The sequence below is a fragment of the Mandrillus leucophaeus genome, unplaced genomic scaffold (assembly GCF_000951045.1).
Source record: "Mandrillus leucophaeus isolate KB7577 unplaced genomic scaffold, Mleu.le_1.0 Scaffold841, whole genome shotgun sequence".
In the NCBI taxonomy this organism is placed as follows: Eukaryota; Metazoa; Chordata; class Mammalia; order Primates; family Cercopithecidae; genus Mandrillus; species Mandrillus leucophaeus.
In genome coordinates, this window is record NW_012109153.1 from 1,336,772 (window position 1) to 1,357,716 (window position 20,945).

The 20,945-nt window shown below is 34.9% G+C and overlaps 1 protein-coding gene across 1 annotated transcript in view; it reads left to right on the plus strand.

The window, feature by feature from the left end:
• MMS22L (MMS22-like, DNA repair protein) overlaps positions 1-20,945 on the plus strand; it is a 136,220-nt gene extending 115,275 nt beyond the window's left edge. Inside the window, exons 21-25 of the mRNA XM_011968384.1 lie at positions 1,465-1,676; positions 4,758-4,921; positions 15,399-15,495; positions 17,244-17,411; positions 20,430-20,945. Coding sequence (XP_011823774.1) covers positions 1,465-1,676; positions 4,758-4,921; positions 15,399-15,495; positions 17,244-17,411; positions 20,430-20,511 — 723 coding nt within the window. The 3' untranslated portion in view covers positions 20,512-20,945. The remainder of the gene's footprint in view (positions 1-1,464; positions 1,677-4,757; positions 4,922-15,398; positions 15,496-17,243; positions 17,412-20,429) is intronic.

Genomic DNA, 20,945 nt, shown 5'->3' on the forward strand with positions numbered 1-20,945 from the left:
AAATGAAGTTTAGCGTGTTATCTAAACAGAATGGTAAAAAGGGGAAGCAGCCACACCATAGACTGAACCGCCAATCCCACAGAGGGAGAGATGATTAGAGGGGAGTGGTGGGTAGCAGGAGAGTCTGGAATATTTCTTCCATGTGGTCCTCTTAAACTCAAACAGTCCATTTTAATAAGAATTCTCGTAAGCTTCGTAAGTGGTAAATTTAAAAATTTGGTGTATTATCTGTTTGGCAGAACTGGAGCTATGTCTTTAATTTCTTCATAGTACCCAGCTCTCCTCTTTGGAATTTTCAGAAAATATTCATTTATTGCTTCATTTTCTTCTAATTTAATGTACTTTTCCTTAAACCATTCAAGAAACAGAGTTGGTGGTGGTGGGTGGATTGGGGGGGTTCATTGTTTGATTTTTTTCAGTTGTTTATTTGGTACAGTTTTAATAGCTGTATGCTATTTTCCATTACAAATAAACTTTCAGAATTTCTTATTGGGTAAATACCTGTTTACAGCTAAAATGGAGACTTTAAACATTTTAAATTATTTCCCTTGGAAAACACATTATGAGTCACCAAGTACCAAATTAAGAGTTAACTTTTAGAATATAATATATTGCTGTGTTGGTTATATGATTATCTATATTTAGTAGCATTTAATATTTAGTAATACTAGCAGAAAACATTTTCTCTCAGGGTATTGGTTTAATTGTTTAAGTGTTAAATACTGTAATATATATGAAAGTATTTTGTTAACTGCTATACAAATGGAAGAGAAATAAACAGATATGCAACAAGATATCAAGAGTTCTGTGTGGCTTTATTAAACTATTCAATTTTCTAAACCTTAGTTATCCTAGCTGTAAAATGGAGATACAGTATTACTAACTCAATGGTTCTTTGAGAAATTTAAATGAAATAGTGAATGTAAAGCACACAGCACAGTGCCTGTTATAGGAAAACTAAGTAAATTGTTATTCCGAGTCTTAATTTCCATATTCTTTACCCTTCGTTACTACTTTTAAAAAAATTTTCAGATTTTTAGCATGGAAGACTTTTAGCAAAAATTGTATAGTCTTAGACAAAATAACCAGTATCTGGAAAAAAATGACCTAAAGATGTTTTATAACTTTTTAAGTACATATAAATGTAGTTGATGAGCAAAATGTTCAAGTGTTCTGAGATTAGAGGAAAAGAATCTGCCTTTGTCTTCCTACACTTCTCCCCTGCTTCCTTTGTCCATGCCTCAAAGACATACATGTTTAGTTAGATACCATATCATATGTGTTGCCCAGGCTTAACTCCTTGTAATTCGTATGTACATTATCTGTTGATTACGTGAGGTATCCTTTTTGATTGTTATATTCTCACGTGAATGTTAATGCTGGGGACTTCATTAGTGAGTTTCTAAATGTAGTTTGTTCTTTGAAACTTTACCTCTTAGTATTTCTTACTTTTTTTCCTCGTAGGGCATCTGTATCGTGTGTTGTCAATCTCAAAATCCGAGTGCCTATTTGAATCAATTGCTAGGGAATGTTGTTGAGCAGTATATTGGGCGATTTCTTCCAGCTTCACCATATGTTTCAGATCTTGGACAACATCCTGTTTTACTGGCATTGAGAAACACAGCTACTGTTCCGCCAATATCATCTCTTAAGAAATGTGTTGTACAAGTCATAAGGTACATCTAAATATTAAATATAGGTGGTATGTACAAATTATTAAGCTCTATTAAAAAGTGATGAAGTGGCATTTCAAACATGTTGGCAACCCTTAGGATACTAGAAGTTCAGAAACTTTTTTTTTTCCCTGAGAAACATTATCTAAGAATTTATTAAAATGACATTTGCTTATGGCAGCCTAAGACAATGCCCTTTAAACTGCTTCTCTTTTCTCTGTGTAGCGATTACCTTCCTTATGTATGTCCTAAAGGTACATTTTTGCTTTTCAGTTTTTCATCAGATAAACAATATTTGTATTTTATACTGTAAAAAACACAGTAATTATATATGGCTGGGTGTGGTGGCTCACACCTATAATCCTAGCCCTTTGGGAGGCAGAGGTTGGTGGATCACTTAAGGTCAGGAGTTGGAGACCGGCCTGACGAACATGGTGAAACCCAGTCTCTACTAAAAATACAAAAAAAATTAGCTTGGCATGGTAGCGGATGACTATCATCCCAGCTACTCAGGAGGCTGAGGCAGGAAAATTGCTTGAATCTGGGAGGCGGAGGTTGCAGTGAGCTGGTGTTTCACTGCTGCACTCTAGCCTGGGCAACAGAGCGAGACACTATCTCAAAAACATAAAATATAGTAATTATATTTTATAAAGATAATTAAGTGAAAAAATGAATGCTAATATTGGAAATGAAGCACCCTGAAATCTTATTTCGTTAGTTTACTCTTAACTCAGTTTTATTAAGCAAATGAAAAATGAAACTTCTTAAATATTCTACTAACTCCATATCCTTTAACTTTAACATTAGGAAATTCAGTAATAAAAAATGTTTTGTCATTGTCTTCATGTAGTGTTTATTTTTATATGAAATTAGTTTTTAAACTTTAAGATGCTATGGTGATATATGTTATTCTTATCTAGTATTAGTTTTCTGTGTTTTTTAATGACCCAATAATATCTGTTACCTCTCATTATAGAATTCCATGCCAAAATCTGTCTCCCCTCTCACCGTTTTGAGTTCCTAGTGTCCTGTTACTCAGGTTTGGAAGCTTTATCTTCTTTGGTTCCTATCCTTGACCATCCTTTGGCAATCCTGTCCTCCTTTTCCTATTTCTCCTCCCTTAGTACGTTACACCTAAACTATTGTCAGAATCTCCTAACTGCTTTCTGCATCCCTAGTCTTTTCTTCTAGTCCACCCTAAAAAATGCCCCCAGATTACTTTTCCTAAAATACTCTTTCATTATGAAGCTTCCCTGCTATTAAACCTGCAATATCTTTTTTGCCTGTGAAATAAATTTCATGCTCCTTAGCTCTCTGTTCATCACTTAACGTTTCCAGATGTATTACATATGGTGTCATACAACCCCTAATAAGATTCGTATTGCCCCTCCAAAATGCCTCATACCTCCCTATGTCACAGCTTTATTCAAACTGCTTTCTCCATTAAAATGTCATTTTGGGGGGCTAAATCCCACCTATCCTTTGTAAAACCTACACCTGATATGTCAGTGTACCGTGTATGTTTCCTTTTTTGAAATCATATGCCCTGTACAGCTCAATTTGCCGAATTATGATAGTTTTGCCTTACTTGTATCTGAATTTCCAACAGGATTATAGTAACCTACCACAGTGTTTGAGATATTGCGTAAGTAATTTTAGTACAATCTAAATGACAGATGCTGAAGTGAAATTGAATCTGTAAAACTGTTTAAAGCCCCAGTGTTTAGGATCCCAGGATTAGTTGACTTTCCTATTTACTTAACATACAGTAAAAATGTTTTTCTCATGGTTTATAGTTGAAGGCTTAAAAATGTAACTTTTTTTTTTTTTTTTTAATACTCAGGAAATATACAGAGATTGCCTCCTATGACTCTTCCATGCCATGCTTCTCTATTCTTGCACTTCCTCATCTGAGTTAGGGCTCTTTCCTCTGAATTCCTGAGAATTCTGCGCTTATCTTTGTCAAAAGCACCATTATGCTATATTGTAATCATCTTTTTCTTTTTCTTATTTAACTTCTCCACTCGATAGTGGGCCTCTTGCTCTCAGAGACCATATTTTACTCAATTTTATATTCTTGTTCTTAGACATGTACCTGGCATTCCACTGGTGCCCAATATATGCTTGTTCTAGGCATTAGGAATTCCGCAGTAAACAAAATTAGGCAAACCTCAAATAATGAATTTTCTAATATGTAGTATTTGTTGGAAGTCACTGTAGGGAATAGAAATAATTACTAAGACATAGTTCCTATCCTTATGTTTATAATACTTAGTGGTTTCTATTCCTCATTATGGTTACTGTTACTTTACAAACATATATTTTATATATGTGAGTGTGTGTGTATATATATATAGATGTCTACTTTATATTTAGCTGTATTTGACAGATCTTCACATTGTCTAGACATTTGCAGAAACTAAGCAATTCCAACTTTTATTTATTCACTTAATAAATGTATACCGAACACTCATTATGAGCCTGGACCTGTTCTAAGAGGTGGGAATAAAGAAAGATTAGTCAAATTATTATCCTTATGATCTCTCTTGAGTTCTAATACTAAATTTTATCTTGTCTTGAGAGATAATACTTAATCCTAAATTAGTTCTCTGAGTCTTTAACTTACTGGAGGAAGGAAGGAGATAAAGCTTGAATGTCCTATCTTATTCCTAGGACAGTCCTCTGTTTATTTGGAAAAATAAGACTCCTCCCAAGTCCTTACATAAATAGACATGAAGAGAGATTTCTTTATGCAAATTTAACATTAGAGAAAATGTTGCAGCATTGAGGACCCGTAAAGGAGATCAAACTTGTATTAGAAAGGAAAAAAAAAAAAAACCCACAAATTAACAATTAGGCTTTCATTTAGATTTTGAGTTCATTGTAAAACAAGGTTGCTTTCAATTTCGTTTGTGACTATATTGTGCTTTGGCCCTGAGAGCACACCAAAAAGATATACAATAAAAGTGTCACTGTATTAATTTTGGGGGGTAAATTTTGCCAGTATCTTTAAAGTGTGTGCCATTTGGTCTTGCTCTATTGAAGCTTTAAGAAGAGAATAAACAAAATTTTGCTTCTTTTCAGGAAATCCTACCTTGAGTATAAGGGGTCCTCACCTCCTCCTCGCTTAGCATCCATTCTGGCCTTCATCCTCCAACTCTTCAAGGAAACTAACACAGACATTTATGAAGTCGAACTACTCCTCCCTGGCATTTTAAAATGCTTGGTGTTAGTCAGTGAACCACAAGGTTAGTTTGTAAGGTTATTTTTGTTACCATTTTCTTTTTACAAGTTAAGAAACTACTGTTTCCCATCAGTTTAATGGATAGTTACAAAATGTATGTGATTCTTTTATATCTCTTGATATGGGTCATGGTTAAAGGATAAACTCCAGCTAGGAGCTCAGGTTAGGTATGATAAAATGGTTACAAAGTGAGATGTTTTTGGTCCATTTTAGTTTTGGCTTTTTTTTCCTCCTTGAGGCAAATAGTTTATTTAAGGGCTACTTCCTTTGATTAGATTTGTTAACCTCTCAAAGAATATTTGTTCAATCTGACTTCAGTATTAAAGGCAATTTGTTAAATATCAAGTAATGAGAGGTCATCATACTTTTTTTATTCAGGTTTTTGGTGAAATATCTAAGCTGATTTTTGGGGCAAACTGGTAGGGGTCCTTTGATTCTATTCCTTTTGTTTTCAGTCTCATCAACCTTACTTCTAGTGATTGCTTTAAAATAACATTTATTGGCCTCGCATAATGGCTCATACCTGTAATCCCAGCACTTTGGGATAGAGCTCTTAGGTCAGAACAAATCTCAGTCACTGACCTCAAAGGAGCCTGAATTTGATTAGATTAGTCCTTAAAGCAATTTATGCCCCAGGGTATTACTAAAAACATTAAAGCAATCACCCAGAAATTAATTAGCAGAGCTTAACATCTGAGTGTGATCAGGGAAAGGGACAGTCAAAGAGAGTCCTGCCAAAACCATTGTCTTCACATGGAGACTGTGGGCATACCCGAGGTTACACCACCTCAGGAGCAACATCTAAGGCAGTGAGAGGGCAAGAGGAGGAGTAGACTTCATTATTTGAAAAGCACAATTTTCACCAAAAAATTACAGGACTTGCAAAGAAACAGACACGTACAATCCATATACTGAGAAGAAAAGCAGGCAACATAAACTGCCAGTGACAACAGTCAGATATTGTCTTTAATAGACAAAGACTTCAAAGTAACTATTATAAATATATTCATAGAACTAAAGGAATGTGTAATAAATGAAGAAAAGGAAAGTTTGGTGACAATAGGGAAAGAAGTTTTATGAAAAGAACCAAATGGAAATTTTGGAGTTAAAGTTCAATAGCTGAGTTAAAAGTTTCACCAGAGGGACTCATTAGTGGATTAGAACTGGCAGAAGAAAGAATTAGCAAACTTGAACATAGATCAATATAGATAATACAATCTAAAGCACAGAGGAAAAAAAAAAAATGAAGAAAATGAACAGAGCTGTTGAGAAATGTGGAACACCATTAAGTGCACCATATATATAACAGGTGAACCAGGAGAAAGCAGAAAAAATTGAAAATAAAATATAAATAAATAAGTATATATATAAAATATATATTTTTTTGAGACGGAGTCTCGCTCTGTCCCCTAGGCTGGAGTGCAATGGCGTGACACCGGCTCACTGCAAGCTGTGCCTCCCGGGTTCACACCATTCTCCTGCCTCAGCCTCCCAAGTAGCTGGGACTATAGGTGCCCGCCACCACACCCGGCTAATTTTTTTGTATTTTCAGTAGAGATGGGGTTTCACCATGTTAGCCAGGATGGTCTTGATCTGACCTCATGATCCGCCCGCCTCGGGCTCCCAAAGTGCTGGGATTACAGGGGTGAGCCACCACGCCCAACCTAAAATAATACATAATGTCTAAAATTTTTTCAAGTTTATTCAAGAATATTAACTTATACATTCAGGAAGTTCAGCTAACTCCAGGTAAGGTAAATGCAAAAAGATCCACAAACAGATACATCATAGTAAAGATGCCAAAAGCTAAAGGCCAAGAGAAAATCTTGGAAGTAGCCAGAGAAAAATGACTCGTCCTCTATGAGAAACTCTGGTAACATTAACAGCTGACTTCTCAGAGGAAATAGTGGGGGCCAGAGACAGTGGGATGACATTCAGAGGATTTAAAGCAGGAGGGTAGAGGGGGACCTGTCAACCAAGAATCTTTTTTTAGCAAAGCTGCCTTTCAAAACTGAAGGTGACACTCTCAAATAAATTAAAACTGAGAGAATTTGTTGCTAACAGACCCACCTTTTAACAAAATGCTAAAGTAAGTTTTTCAGACTGAGACTGACCCCAGGCAGTAATTCGGATCCACATACACACAAAAGAATTCTAGTAAAGATTATCATATTATTATTAAGACAGTATAAATGCACATTTTTTCACTTTTATTCTCTTAACTGGTTTTTAAAAAGCATTTGTATAAAATGATATTGTTGAGCCTGTAACATATAGAAATATAGTTACCAATAATAATACAAAGAAGGTGGTGAGAGCAAAACAGTATTAGGCTAAGGAAAGGACTCCACATGGCAACTCAAATACCCAGGAATAAATGAAAAAAAAAAAAAAAAGAAAAGATAAATAAGAAGGTTAATACGGGATTAGTGTTCCATATCCAAAATGCTTGGGAACAGAAGTGTTTTGTGTATCACATTCTTTTGGATTTTTTAATATTTGCATATATATTATGAGGTATCTTAGCAGCAGGACTCAAGTCTAAACATGAAATTCATTTATGTTTCATATACACCTTAAACATATAGCCTGAAGGTAGTTTTTTACAATATTTATAAATTGTATATGCAGCCTGTCACATGAAGTCGTGTGTGGAATTTTCCACTTATGGCATCATGTCAGCTGTCAAATACTTTCAGATTTTGAAGCATTTGGAATTTTGGATCTTTGGATTATGAATGCTGGACCTATATCGCAGAAGTTAAGATATGTATTTGCTGTTCTGTCTTTTCTTAGCTTCTTTGAAAGACATAAATTTATATAAAGTAAAAATTACAACAGTATATTTTTAACTTTTAACATTTGTAGATATTATATAATAGGTATAACAATATCACAAAAAAGAAGAGAAAGAAATAGAGCTATGCAGTGCATAGGATTTATGTTTCTGTATTAGTATAAATTTGAAGCTCTGATAAGGTATATATGGTTAGCTTAGAGTGACCACAAAGGAAATAGTTCAAAAATAATTAATAATGAAATAGGCTGATGCCCCAATTAAAAGACACAGACTGGCAAATTGAATAAAGAGTCAAGACTCTTCGGTGTGCTGTATTCAAGAGACCCATCTCATGTGCAAAGGCTCAAAATAAATGGATTAAGGAAGATTTACCAAGCAAATGGAAAGCCAAAAAAAATATCGGGGGTTACAATCCTAGTCTCTGATAAAAAAGTTTAAACCAACAAAGATCAAAAGAGACAAAGAAGGCCATTACATAGTGGTTAAGGGATCAATGCAACAGGAAGAGCTAACTATCCTAAATATGTATGCACCCAATACAGGAGCACCCAGATTCATAAAGCAAGTTCTTAGAGACCTACAAAGAGACTTAGACTCCCACACAATAATAGTGGGAGACTTTAACACCCCACTGTCAAACACCCCACTGTCAATATTAGATCAACGAGACAGAAAATTAACAAGGATATCCAGGACTTGAACTCAGCTCTGGACCAAGCAGACCTAAGAGACGTCTATAGAACTCTCCACCCCAGATCAGCAGAATATACATTCTTGTCAGCACCACATTGCACTTATTCTAAAATTGACCACATAATTGGGAGTAAAACACTCCTCAGCAAATGTGAAAGAACAGAAATCACAGCAACCTGTCTCTCAGACCACAGTGCAATCCAATTAGAATTCAAGATTAAGAAACTCACTCAAAACTGCAAAACTACATGGAAACTGAACAAGCTGTTCCTGAATGACTACTGGATAAATAACAAAATGAAGCCAGAAATAAAGATGTTCTTTGAAACCAATGAGTATAAACACACAATGTACCAGAATCTCTGGGACACATTTAAAGCAGTGTGTAGAGGGAAATTTATAGCACTAAATGCCCACAAGAGAAAGCAGAAAGATCTAAAATCGACACCCTAACATCACAATTAAAAGAACTAGAGAAGCAAGAGCAAACAAATTCAAAGCTAGCAGAAGACAAGAAATAACTAAGATCAGAGCAGAAATGAAGGAGATAGAGAAACAAAACAACCTTCAAAAAAATCAGTGAATCCGGCCAGGAGCTGGTTTTTTGAAAAGATCAACAAAATAGACCGCTAGCCAAACTAAGAAGAAAAGAGAGAAGAATCAAATAGACACAATAAAAAATGATAAAGGGGTTATCATCACCAATACCACAGAAATCCAAACTATGATCAGAGAATACTATAAACACCTCTACGCAGATAAACTAGAAAATCTAGAAGAGATGGATAAATTCCTGGACACATACACCCTCCCAAGACTAAACCAGGAAGAAGTCGAATCTCTGAATAGACCAATAACAGGTACTGAAATTGAGGCAGTAATTAATAGCCTACCAACCAAAAAAAGCCCAGGACCAGATGGATTCACAGCCGATTTCTACCAGAGTTACAAAGAGGAGCTGGAAACATTCTTTCTGAAACTATTCCAATCAATAGAAAAAGAGGGAATCCTCCCTAATTCGTTTTATGAGGCCGTCATCATCCTGATACTAAAACCTGGCAAAGACACAACAAAAAAAGGAAATATTAGGCCAGTATCCCTGATGAACACCAGTGCAACAATCCTCAATAAAATACTGGCAAACCGAATCCAGCAGCACATCAAAAAGCTTATCCACCACGATCAAGTTGGCTTCATCCCTGGGATGCAAGGCTGGTTGAACATAAGCAAATCAATAAATATAATCCATCACGTAAACAGAACCAACAAGAAAAACCACATGATTATCTCCACAGATGCAGAAAAGGCCTTCAACAAAATTCAACAGTACTTCGTACTAAAAACTCAATAAACTAGGTATTGATGGAACGTATCTCAAAATAATAAGAGCTATTTATGACAAATCCACAGCCAATATTATACTGAAGAGACAAAACTGGAAGCATTCCCTTTGAAAACTGGTGCAAGATAAGGATGCCCTTTCTCATCACTCCTCTTCAACACAGTATTGGAAGTTCTGGCCAGGGCAGTTAGGCAAGAGAAAGCAATAAAGCGCATTCAGTTAGGAAAAGAGGGAGTCAAATTGTCTCTGTTTGCAGATGACGTGATTATATATTTAGAAAACCCCATCGTCTCAGCCCAAAATCTCCTTAAGCTGATAAGCCGCTTCAGCAAAGTCTCGGGATATAAAATCAATGTGTACAAAAATCACAAGCATTCCTATACACCAATAACAGACAAACAGAGAGCCAAATCATGAGTTAACTCCCATTCACAATTTCTACAGAGAGAATAAAATACCTAGGAATACAACTTACAAGGGATGTGAAGGACCTCCTCAAGGAGAACTACAAACCACTGCTCAATTAAATAAAATAAAAGAGGGCACAAACAAATGGAAGAACATTTCATACTCATGGATAGGAAGAATCAGTATTGTGAAAATGGCCATACTCCCCAGAGTAATTTATAGATTCAATGCTATTCCCATCAAGCTACCACTGACTTTCTTCACAGAATTGGAAAAAAAACTATTTTAAATTTCATATGGAACCAAAAAAATGTGTGCATCGCTGAGATAATCCTAACCAAAAAGAACAAAGCAGGAGGCATCATGCTACCTAACTTCAAACAATGCTACAAGGCTACAGTAACCAAAACAGCATAGTACTGCTTCCAAAACAGATACATAGACCAATGGAACAGAACAGAGGCCTCAGAAATAACATCACACGTCTACAACCATCTGATCTTTGATAGACCTGACAGAAAGAAACAATGGGAAAAGGATTCCCTATTTTATAAATGGTGCTGGGAAAACTGGCTAACCATATTCAGAAAACTGAAACTGGATCACTTCCTTACACCTTATACAAAAATTAACTCAAGATGGATTAAAGACTTAAACATAAGACCTAAAACCATAAAAACCCTACAATAAAATCTAGGCAATATCATTCAGGACATGGGGATGGGCAAAGACTTCATGACTAAAACACCAAAAGCAATGGCAACAAAAGCCAAAATATATAAATGGGATCTAATTAAACTAAAGAGCTTCTGCATAGCAAAAGAAACTATCAGCAGAGTGAACAGGCAACCTACAAAATGGCAGAAAATTTTTGTAATCCATCCATCTGACAAAGGGCTAATATCCGGAATCTACGAAGAACTTAAACAAATTTACAAGAAAAAAACAAACAACCTGTCAAAAAATGGGCGAAGGATATAACAGACACTTCTCAAAAGAAGACATTTATGTAGCCAACAAACTTATGAAAAAAATATTATCACTGTTCATTAGAGAAATGCAAATCAAAACCACAATGAGATACCATCTCACACCAGTTAGAATGGCGATCATTAAAAAGTCAGGAAACAACAGATGCTGGAGAGGATGTGGAGAAATAGGAACACTTTTACACTGTCGGTGGGAGTGTAAATTAGTTCAACCATTGTGGAAGACAGTGTGGTGACTCCTCAAGGATCTAGAACTAGAAATACCATTTGACCCAACAATCTCATTGCTGGGTATATACCCAAAGGATTATAAATGATTCTACTAAAAAGACACATACACACGTATGTTTATTGCAGCACTGTTCACAATAGCAAAGTCTTGGAACCAACCCAAATGCCCATCAATGATAGACTGAATAAAGAAAATGTGACACATATACACTGTGGAATACTATGCAGCCATAAAAGAGGATGAGTTCATGTCCTTTGCAGGGACACGGATGAAACTGGAAACCATCATTCTCAGCAAATTCACACAAGAAGAGAAAAACACCACATGTTCTCACTCACAAGTGGGAGTTGAACAGTGAGTACACATGGACACAGGGAGGGAAACATCACACACCGGGGCCTGTCGGGAGGTGGTGGACTAGGGGAGGGAGAGCATTAGGAGAAATGCCTAATGTAAATGACAAGTTAATGGGTTCAGCAAACCAACTTAGCATATGTATACATATGTAACAAACCTGCACATTGTGCACATATACCCCAGAACTTAAAGTATAATAATAATAATTTTAAAATCATTAAAGATTTGAAAGGCTACATTAAAAAAAATTCACTTAATGCAATAAGAAAACAGTAAAGTAGATTAAAGAAACAAACACATGAGTCATTAAGAAAACAAAAAGTAAGAATGCTGATGTAAATCAAACTATATCTAAAATAATACTGTGTGAAAGGATTGACCAGTCCAATGAAAAGGCAGAGATGATCACAGTGGATTTTTTAAAAAAACAAGATCTACCTATATGGTATTTACAGGAAACAGTATAGATTCACAGATATAAACAGATTGAAAGTAAAAAGATGGGAAAAGATACTTATGCAAACAGCAACCACAGAAAGCTTAAGTGACTATACTAATAGCTCCATAAGAATTACTAATTTATATGGAATTACAGGGGACCCAGAATAGCCAAATCAATCTTGGCAAAAGAAGAGGAAAGCTGGAAAACTCATACTTCTCGATTTTAAAACATGTTACAAGGCAACAGTAATCAAGACAATGTGATAGTGGCATAAAGATAGATATGTAGGTCAATAGAATAGAATTGAGCGTTCAGAGATAAACTCATGTTTATGGTCAATTGGGGTTTTTTTGTTTGTTAACAAGAGTGCCAAGACAATTTAATAGGGGAAAATTAGTCTTTTCAACAAATTTTGCTAGGTCAAATAGATAGCCACATGCAAAAGAATGAAGTTCGACCCTTGTTTCATACCACATACGAAAACTAACCTAAAGTGAATCATAGACCTTAATGTCAGAGCTAAAATTGTAAAAGTCATGGAAGAAAATATAGGAGTAAAATCTTCATGACCTTGGATTTGGCAATGGATTCTTAGCTATGACACTGAAAGCATGAACCACAAAAGAAGAAAGAGATAAATTGGACTTCATCAAACATTAGGATCTTTTGTGTTTCAAAGGACACTATTAAGAAAGTGAAAAGACAACCCACAAAATGGGAAAAAATACTTGTAAATTGTATGTGATGATAAGGAGTGTGCATCTGTAATATATAAAGAACTCTTAAGAATAAGTAACAAATAACTGAATTTAAAAATGGGCAATGAATCTGAATAGACATTTCTACAAAGAAAATAAACGACTAATAAGCACCAGAAAAGGTGTTCAACATCATTAGTCACCAGGGAAATGCATATCAAAACTACACTGAGATATCACTTCATACCCACAAGGTTGGCTATAATGAGGAAATCAGACAATGAAAAAGATTGAGGACAATGTGGAGAAATTGGAACTCTCATTTAATGCCCCTGGAAATGTAAAATCATGTTGCTACTTTGGATAATAGTCCGGTAGTTCCTCAAGTGGTTAAGCATGGAGTTACTGTATGACCCAGCAATTTCACCCCTAGAAATATGTATATATTTAAGATAAGTGAACACATAAGTCCACACAGAAACTTGTAAATTAATTTTTATAGCAGTATTGTTTATTATAGCCAAAAAGTAGAATATTTATGATTTGATGGATCAATTTAAAAATTTTGATACATTTATACAATGGAATATTGTTTGACTATAAAAAAGCATGAAATATTGAAACATGCTATAACATTGATGAATATTGAAAACATCATTCTAAGTGAAAGAAGCCAGTCACAAAAGTCATATATTATTTCATTTATATGAAATATCCAGAATAGTTAAATCTATGGAGACGGGGCTGGGCATGGTGGCTCATGTCTGTAATTCCAGCACTTTGGGAGGCTGAGGTGGGTGGATCACTTGAGGTCAGGAGTTCGAGATCTGCTTGGCCAATATGGTGAAACCACGTCTCTTCTAAAAATACAAAATTAGTCGTACATGGTGGCATGCGCTTTTAATCCCAGTTACTTGGGAGGCTGAGGTAGGAGAATTGCTTGAACTGGGGAGGCAGAGGTTGCAGTGAGCTGAGATCGTGGCATCGCACTCCAGTCTGGGCAACGGAAGGAAAGTCTGTCACAAAAAAAAAAAAAAAAAAAAAGAGTTAAAAGAAAAAAAAGGTCTGTAGAGACAGAAAGTAGGTTAGTGATTGCTTAGAAGGACTCAGGATAGCTAAAGAGTATGGAATTTCAAGATATTGAAAATAGTGTAAAATTGTGATGATGGTTGTACAAGTCTGAATATACTAAAAACCATCGAACAGTATATTTTAAGTGGGTAAATTGTATAGTATGTGAATTATATGATAATAAAGCTCTTCTTTTAACAAATAAAAAGGCCAGGTGTGGCTCACACATGTAATCCCAGTGCTTTGGGAGGCCAAGGTGGGAGGATCACTTGAGACTAGGAGTTCAAGGCCAGCTTGGGCAACATAGCAAGACTCCATCTCTACAAAAAGCTTTTTAAAAAAAATTAGCCAGGAGTGGTGGCACGCACCTGTAGTCCTAGCTACTTGAGAGGCTGAGGTGGGAGGATTGCTTGAGCCCAGGAGATGGAAGTTAGAGTGAGCTATTATCACACCACTTCTCTAGCTGGGATGATAGAGCAAGACTCTATTTCTTTAAAAAAAGAAAAAAAAACACTCATTTTTTTTTTTAAAGGTAGTTCAGTTAAAGCAAAAATAAACTGCATCTAAAATGAGAAGTTATTTTAAAAAGTTGTAAAACGTTTTCAAGTAAAAGGCAAGGATGCTGTATGTTCCTCAGCCACTAGCCTCATCGCGTGGAAAACATTCTCTACTACCTAATATTAATTAAGTTGATGTTCATCATATATTTTGTGTTCCTGCTATAATGGGTTACAGTTTCTGAACATTTTTTTATTCTTGGAAAAAGCACTTTTTTCTCTGGTTTCTTATATTTAATGTGTCAAAAACAACATAAGAATTTAGTAGCATTCAGAGCATATTGGGTTTTCGACATCCTTTCTTGGTATTTTTGCATTATTTTTGTGTACAAGCACACAATTTTAAAGGATTTGGTTAAATATTTAAAGAATGTAAGTATTCTTTTTATGCTTTGTTATCCTTTGAAAGGAAGATAGCATCACAAACAACATTTTTGCATACACATTTGACTAATTTTAAGTGAAAAGAAATTGTTCATGGTATCTAGTTTGCTACTTATATGTTTGTGAGGGGGTGGGAGGAATATGCTTATGAATTTTTAAAAAATCAATCTGCTTGTCTGTAAATCAGCTGAATTTTTAAAGGCTTTCTTTTGTCGGTATGTTACTGTTTGTAGGATTAGGATGGTGTAATGTTTTTGAATATGGGCACCTTTCTAAGAGAAAAATAGATTTAAAAAAACTTTTAAACTTTTATATTTTCTTAAAATGGAAGATAGATATACTTTAGAATAAAATAAAAACTTAGAACTATTTCATTTTGAAAAATAGAAAAAGGATGTACATACTTTAAGAAAACAACATATTTTTCTAAATCAAGAGCGTTCATAAAAATGAGGATCCAGATGGTCAATTCAGACACAATGCGTAATGCTATAATTTTTCCTTCTAGTTAAAAGGCTGGCCACAGAGAACCTGCAATACATGGTAAAAGCCTGCCAAGTGGGGTCAGAAGAAGAACCTTCCGCCCAGCTGACTTCTGTGTTTAGGTAACTGGAAAATATGCCAACTGGCAAGGAGACTATTGCCAGCCATTTGACAGCCAACATGTTTTTTAAATAACTAATTATCCAAAACATAATGTGTTACTACTTGTTTATAGTATTTCAATTATTGTATTTTTGGCAGTAGTTTTGTTACATTGTGATGTTTTATTGAAAAATAAAAGTGCCAGTGAAAAAGATGAGTGAAGGGACTTAAAATTACCTGTGAATTTAGTAAGAAAGAATCTTGCATGAACAGTCATGTGTCTCTTAATGATAGGGATAAGTTCTGAGAAATGTATAGTTAACCAATTTCATCACTGTGTGACCCTCAAATAGAGTGTACTTATACAACAAACCTAGTGTGTCTTAGCCCACTATGCACCTAGACTATATGGTATGGCCTAATGGTCCTAGACTACAAATGAGTATAACATGTTACTGCACTGAATACTGTAGGCAGTTGTAACACAGTAGTAAATATTTGTGTATCTAACTGTATCCAAACATAAAAGGTACAGTAAAAATGCAGTATTTTAATCTTCTTATACTGAACCACCATTGTATATGCTATCTGTCACTGACTGAAATGTCATTACCTGGCCCTAGACTGGGTTTGAGAGGGTAAAGTGGGAAATGTGAGTCATGATGACGAGTACACAGGCCGTCAGACCTTGCCAAACATGTTCCTCAGGATTGTAGAAGTACATGTCACTGCTTCTCTGACTTGCTTTAAGATACTAAGAGTAGCTCCAGAAAGCTCTGTTATGTTTAGTTTGTGAAGCATGGACTTTACAGAAGTAGATCTATTGTTCATAAGAATAACAGTGCAACTTGAGGCATATTTTCTTTTTCTTCCCTCTCTTGTTCCCTTTAGAGTCTTGTGCTGTTAGGGCAGTATGTTTTTGTATTTCTTTCTGAAGATTTCTACCAGTTTACCTTTATTATTCCTATGTCTGTCCTACCACTACCATGATAAATAATTTGTGTTCGTTTCCTTCATTCTATGTTGGATCTTTGGTACCTCCATTTTTCTCATCACATAATTAGTGCCTGTCAAGTGTTTATAGTTCATTTAAATTGTGATCATTCAGTAACAGTGATTGGTGAAAATTGTGAAGCCCTAGGAGGGGAGAAAAGGATTTTATATGATCAAAGATTGAATGTTTTCTATAATTTACTAAGCTAGGTGGCTTTTATTTTGTTGCTTGGTAGTGGAGGGTAGAGGTTTTAAGGCTAAAAAATAGAATTTTTATTTATAAAGACCTTCTATGGGTCTAAAGTCTTTTGTTCAGTTAAGGAACATAAAAATATATTAGGAGTAACTTGCTTTCCTCATAAAAATATTGTTTGATTTATGTAGGGCTACAAAGAACTAAAAAGTAACTAGGAAATCTGACTTTTTTCTCTTACTGTCTCCCATATCCTTTCCACTCAGATTTCACTGTGTAGAATATTGCAAAAAAGTCCTGGGATTAGATTTTTACCCCTTTTTCTCCCTCCCAAGCTTCCAACTCTTCCCTTCACTGCTCCTCCCACAGTGCTTTCACTCTGGTCGTGGCTCAACTTAAGTAAGCGAGTTCAATTCTTTATTTTAAAGTGTTTTAAATAGTTTTCATACTGCATCCAGATTCTTACAATAATCTTATATGAAATGATCTTTGTTATGTTCAGTTCATAGTTGATTGTCATGTAGATACCAGCACAAGGAATTGCCCCAGGAGTAATCCTAAATATACCTGTTTTATTTTCAGGCAGTTTATCCAGGATTATGGTATGAGGTACTATTATCAGGTTTACAGCATTTTAGAAACAGTAGCAACATTGGACCAGCAGGTTGTCATCCACTTGATTTCTACCCTCACTCAATCTCTAAAGGATTCAGAGCAGAAATGGGGCCTTGGCAGGAATATAGCACAAAGGTATGTTTGATAATTTAATTACATTTGGTCGGGGGGGGGGCAGTGATTATAAAATCTATATTTCATCTTATAGAAATGATTTATTTTCTTATTCCCCAAAATTTGGGTGTGTTCTTTTGAGATGAAAAATGTTTGAGTACTGTGATTGTTATCAGTTTTACAAAGTGTGAATAGTAGTAGCATGGCTTATCAACAAACTTAGCAAAATCAATTACATACATTTGCATGTTTTTCCTTTCAAAGTGACCGCTTTAGAAAGCTGTATATTTCAGCACTGCTGCTGCTGCTCAAAACGCATTTCCGTGTTCCTCATTGGGAAGTGGACCTCATAGCCTTGGATGTCTTGTTTTTTTAATAAAATTTATGATGGCAAATCATAACCCTTTGAGGGATGCTTGATTTATTTAGTCAGCTGTATCATATGTCTAGTGAATAAGTGACCCTGTTAGACAATATAGGTTTTGGTCAAAAATAGGAAATAAGACTGTTTTTTTACAGGCTCATAACTCAACTGAAAATAGTGCTGGACTATTTAGAGTCTCAACATTGTGGGAATAAGCCTATATTTATTTCTTAAAGAAATTGTTTTAGAGTAGTCAGTACTCACAGTGGAATTTTTATGTCCTAAAGGTTATTAAAGAATCAAAATACAGTTATGTGTTGCTTAATGACAGGGATAGGTTCTAAGAAATGTGTAGTTAGGCAATTTCATCATTTGTGAACATCAAATAGAGTATATTTACACAAACCTAGATGGAATAGCCTACCACACACCTAGGCGATGTGGTGTGGCCTATTGCTCCTACCAACTTGTATAACATGTTACTGTACTGAATACTACAGACAGTTGTCACATGATGGTAAGTATTTGTGTATCTAAATATATGAAAAGGTAGAAAAGGTACAGTAATTATATGGTAGCAAAGAGTTTAAAATGATACACCTATATAGGGCACTCAACAGTGAGTGGAGCTTGCAGGATTGGTAGTTGCTCTGGGTGGGTCGGTGAGTGAGCAGTGGTAAATGTGAAGGCCTAGGTCATTACTGTACACTATTGTAGTAGACTTTATAAACAATACACTTAGAGTACATTAAAGTTGTTTTTAAAATTTTTAATTTTTCAATAATACATTAACCTTAGCTTACTCTTTTTTACCTTTTAAACTTTTTCTTTAACTTTTTTACTCTTGTAAAAATACTTAGCTTAACACACACATTGTATAGCTGTACAAAAATATTTTCTTTCTTTATATTCTTGAATGCCTTTTTTCTATTTTTAAATTATTTTTTATTTTTAAACTATTTTGTAAAAAATGAAGACACACACGCATTAGCCTGAGCCTACACAGGGTCAGTATGATCAACATCACTGTCTTCCACCTCTACATCTTATTTCACTGGAAGGTCTTCAGGACCAGTAACACACATGGAGCTGTCATCTCCTTTGATAAGGAGGCCTTCTTCTGGAATACCTCCTGAAGGACCTGCCTGAGTCTGTTTTACGGTTATCTTTTATTTTTATAAGTATAAAGAAGAGTACACTCTAAAATAACAATAAAAAGTAAAGTATAGTAAATACATAAACTAAACCAGTAACATGATTGTTTCTTATTATCAGGTATTATATACTGTGTACAATTGTGTGTGCTAGACTTTTATATGACTGACAGTACAGTAGGTTTGTTCACACCTGCATCACCACAAACACATGAGAAAGGCATTACACTAAGACATTACAATGGCTACAGCATCAGCAGGCATTAAGAGTTTTTTAGTACCATTATAATCTTAATGGGACCCATCATTGACCAGAATGCAGCCCATCATTTACCAAAATGTTGCTAATGCAGTGCATGACTATAATCATATGCATGTGTCTGTGTATATGTATCTATACAAATACACAGTCTAATGAATATGCATATTCCAATTTTTAGATGAAAATTTTTTATTAAACAATGTCATATATGAGATCTTTCTTGGAGACATGACTATATTGACTATAGCTTTAGCGAACTAATGGAATCCAGTTTTTCAGTACAGTAAATGAAAACCATATAAAAGGCACGGGGGGCGGGGGGGCAGACTGGAGAGATCATCCTTGTAAAGCTTTTGTATGCCAGAATGGAACATCTCCTTTCTTCTGCATAGGGACTTGGTTAGCCTCCTATGGTTTTCTAGAGAGAGAAGATTGAATCACTTCAAATTGTAGTTTGAAGAAGTGGTGTTTATTGTCATGTCACAAAACAAGCTCATGCACAGACATGTCTCACATCTGACTTCTCTGAGCAGTCTTCAAATTTGAATGAAAAAACTAGAGAGGCTATGTGTGAACCACCCTAATGCAGTATGTTGTTAAAACAAATATTCAGGCCTACTACATTGTGTGGTTGTGCAGGCCCATAAGAAGGTTGGTTTTAAAGGTTCTGAATAGAACAGGTATTTAGACTAGTGAGATAACTGCTAGGCACAGTAAATCATCTAAAACACCTCCCAGTTACATTCTCTACATACTAGAGAATGTAGGAGGAGAGACAGTATTTTATTTTCAAACGTCGTTACCTATAAGAGGTTAAAAGAAGAAAATGGGATACATACTGAAATTGCTACACAGGTCTATTTTATGGTTACAGAATTTTTGTTTTAATACTTAGGTTTGTGATACAAGTATTCCCATTGTAATCATACCATCATTGTCCTTAAATAATATTCCATGAACGTATTTTATTACCTGTGACCATTATAATATTTCAGAAGGTTAGTGAACTTTTACATGTTTTTTTAGCACACATTTTATATATAAAAATCACACTTAAACTCAATACATCTTAACATCTAGATTTACTCACAATAGATATAAAACATTACTTTTTAAGAAGTGTTGTGCTAAGCCTGCTGGACAGATGGCTGGATAGATGGATGGATGATGGACAGCCAGACTTAATTTGTAAATACTTAAATGAAAAATAATGAAAATGGTAATAAATATATTTGCTTTCTTTTCTTTTTTTTAAACAGGGAAGCATATAGCAAACTTTTGTCTCACCTTGGACAGGTGGGACAAGATGAGATGCAGAGACTGGAAAATGATAATACTTAATATATTTTGTGATTCATCCTGTCTATTGATTATCAGTATCTAAAGCCACATTGTTCCACTCCAATTCCTACTTTTAATTAATTGTATAATGTTCTGTTTAAAATAATTTCTAGGATTTTTTCCCTTTTATATCTGTAAGTAAAAAAAAATGTATAAATAAGGAACTAAAGGTTAATTAGCAACTATGTAATAGGATCCTTGGAATTTTGCAAAACTGCATTCTACCTTGATGAAATTTTAAACTAAATTAAAGAAACTTTTTCTAACTGGGAGTGTTTTCTGTGTATGAGTATTAAGCAGATACTTAAGCAGATACTTCATCCATGGACTTTTGTTGTAATATGACTTCCTACCTCTCTGCCTTGTGACTGATTTGTCATGTTTATTTTTTATTTTTACAATAATAGTTATGTTTTAAAATGATACTTTTTCAA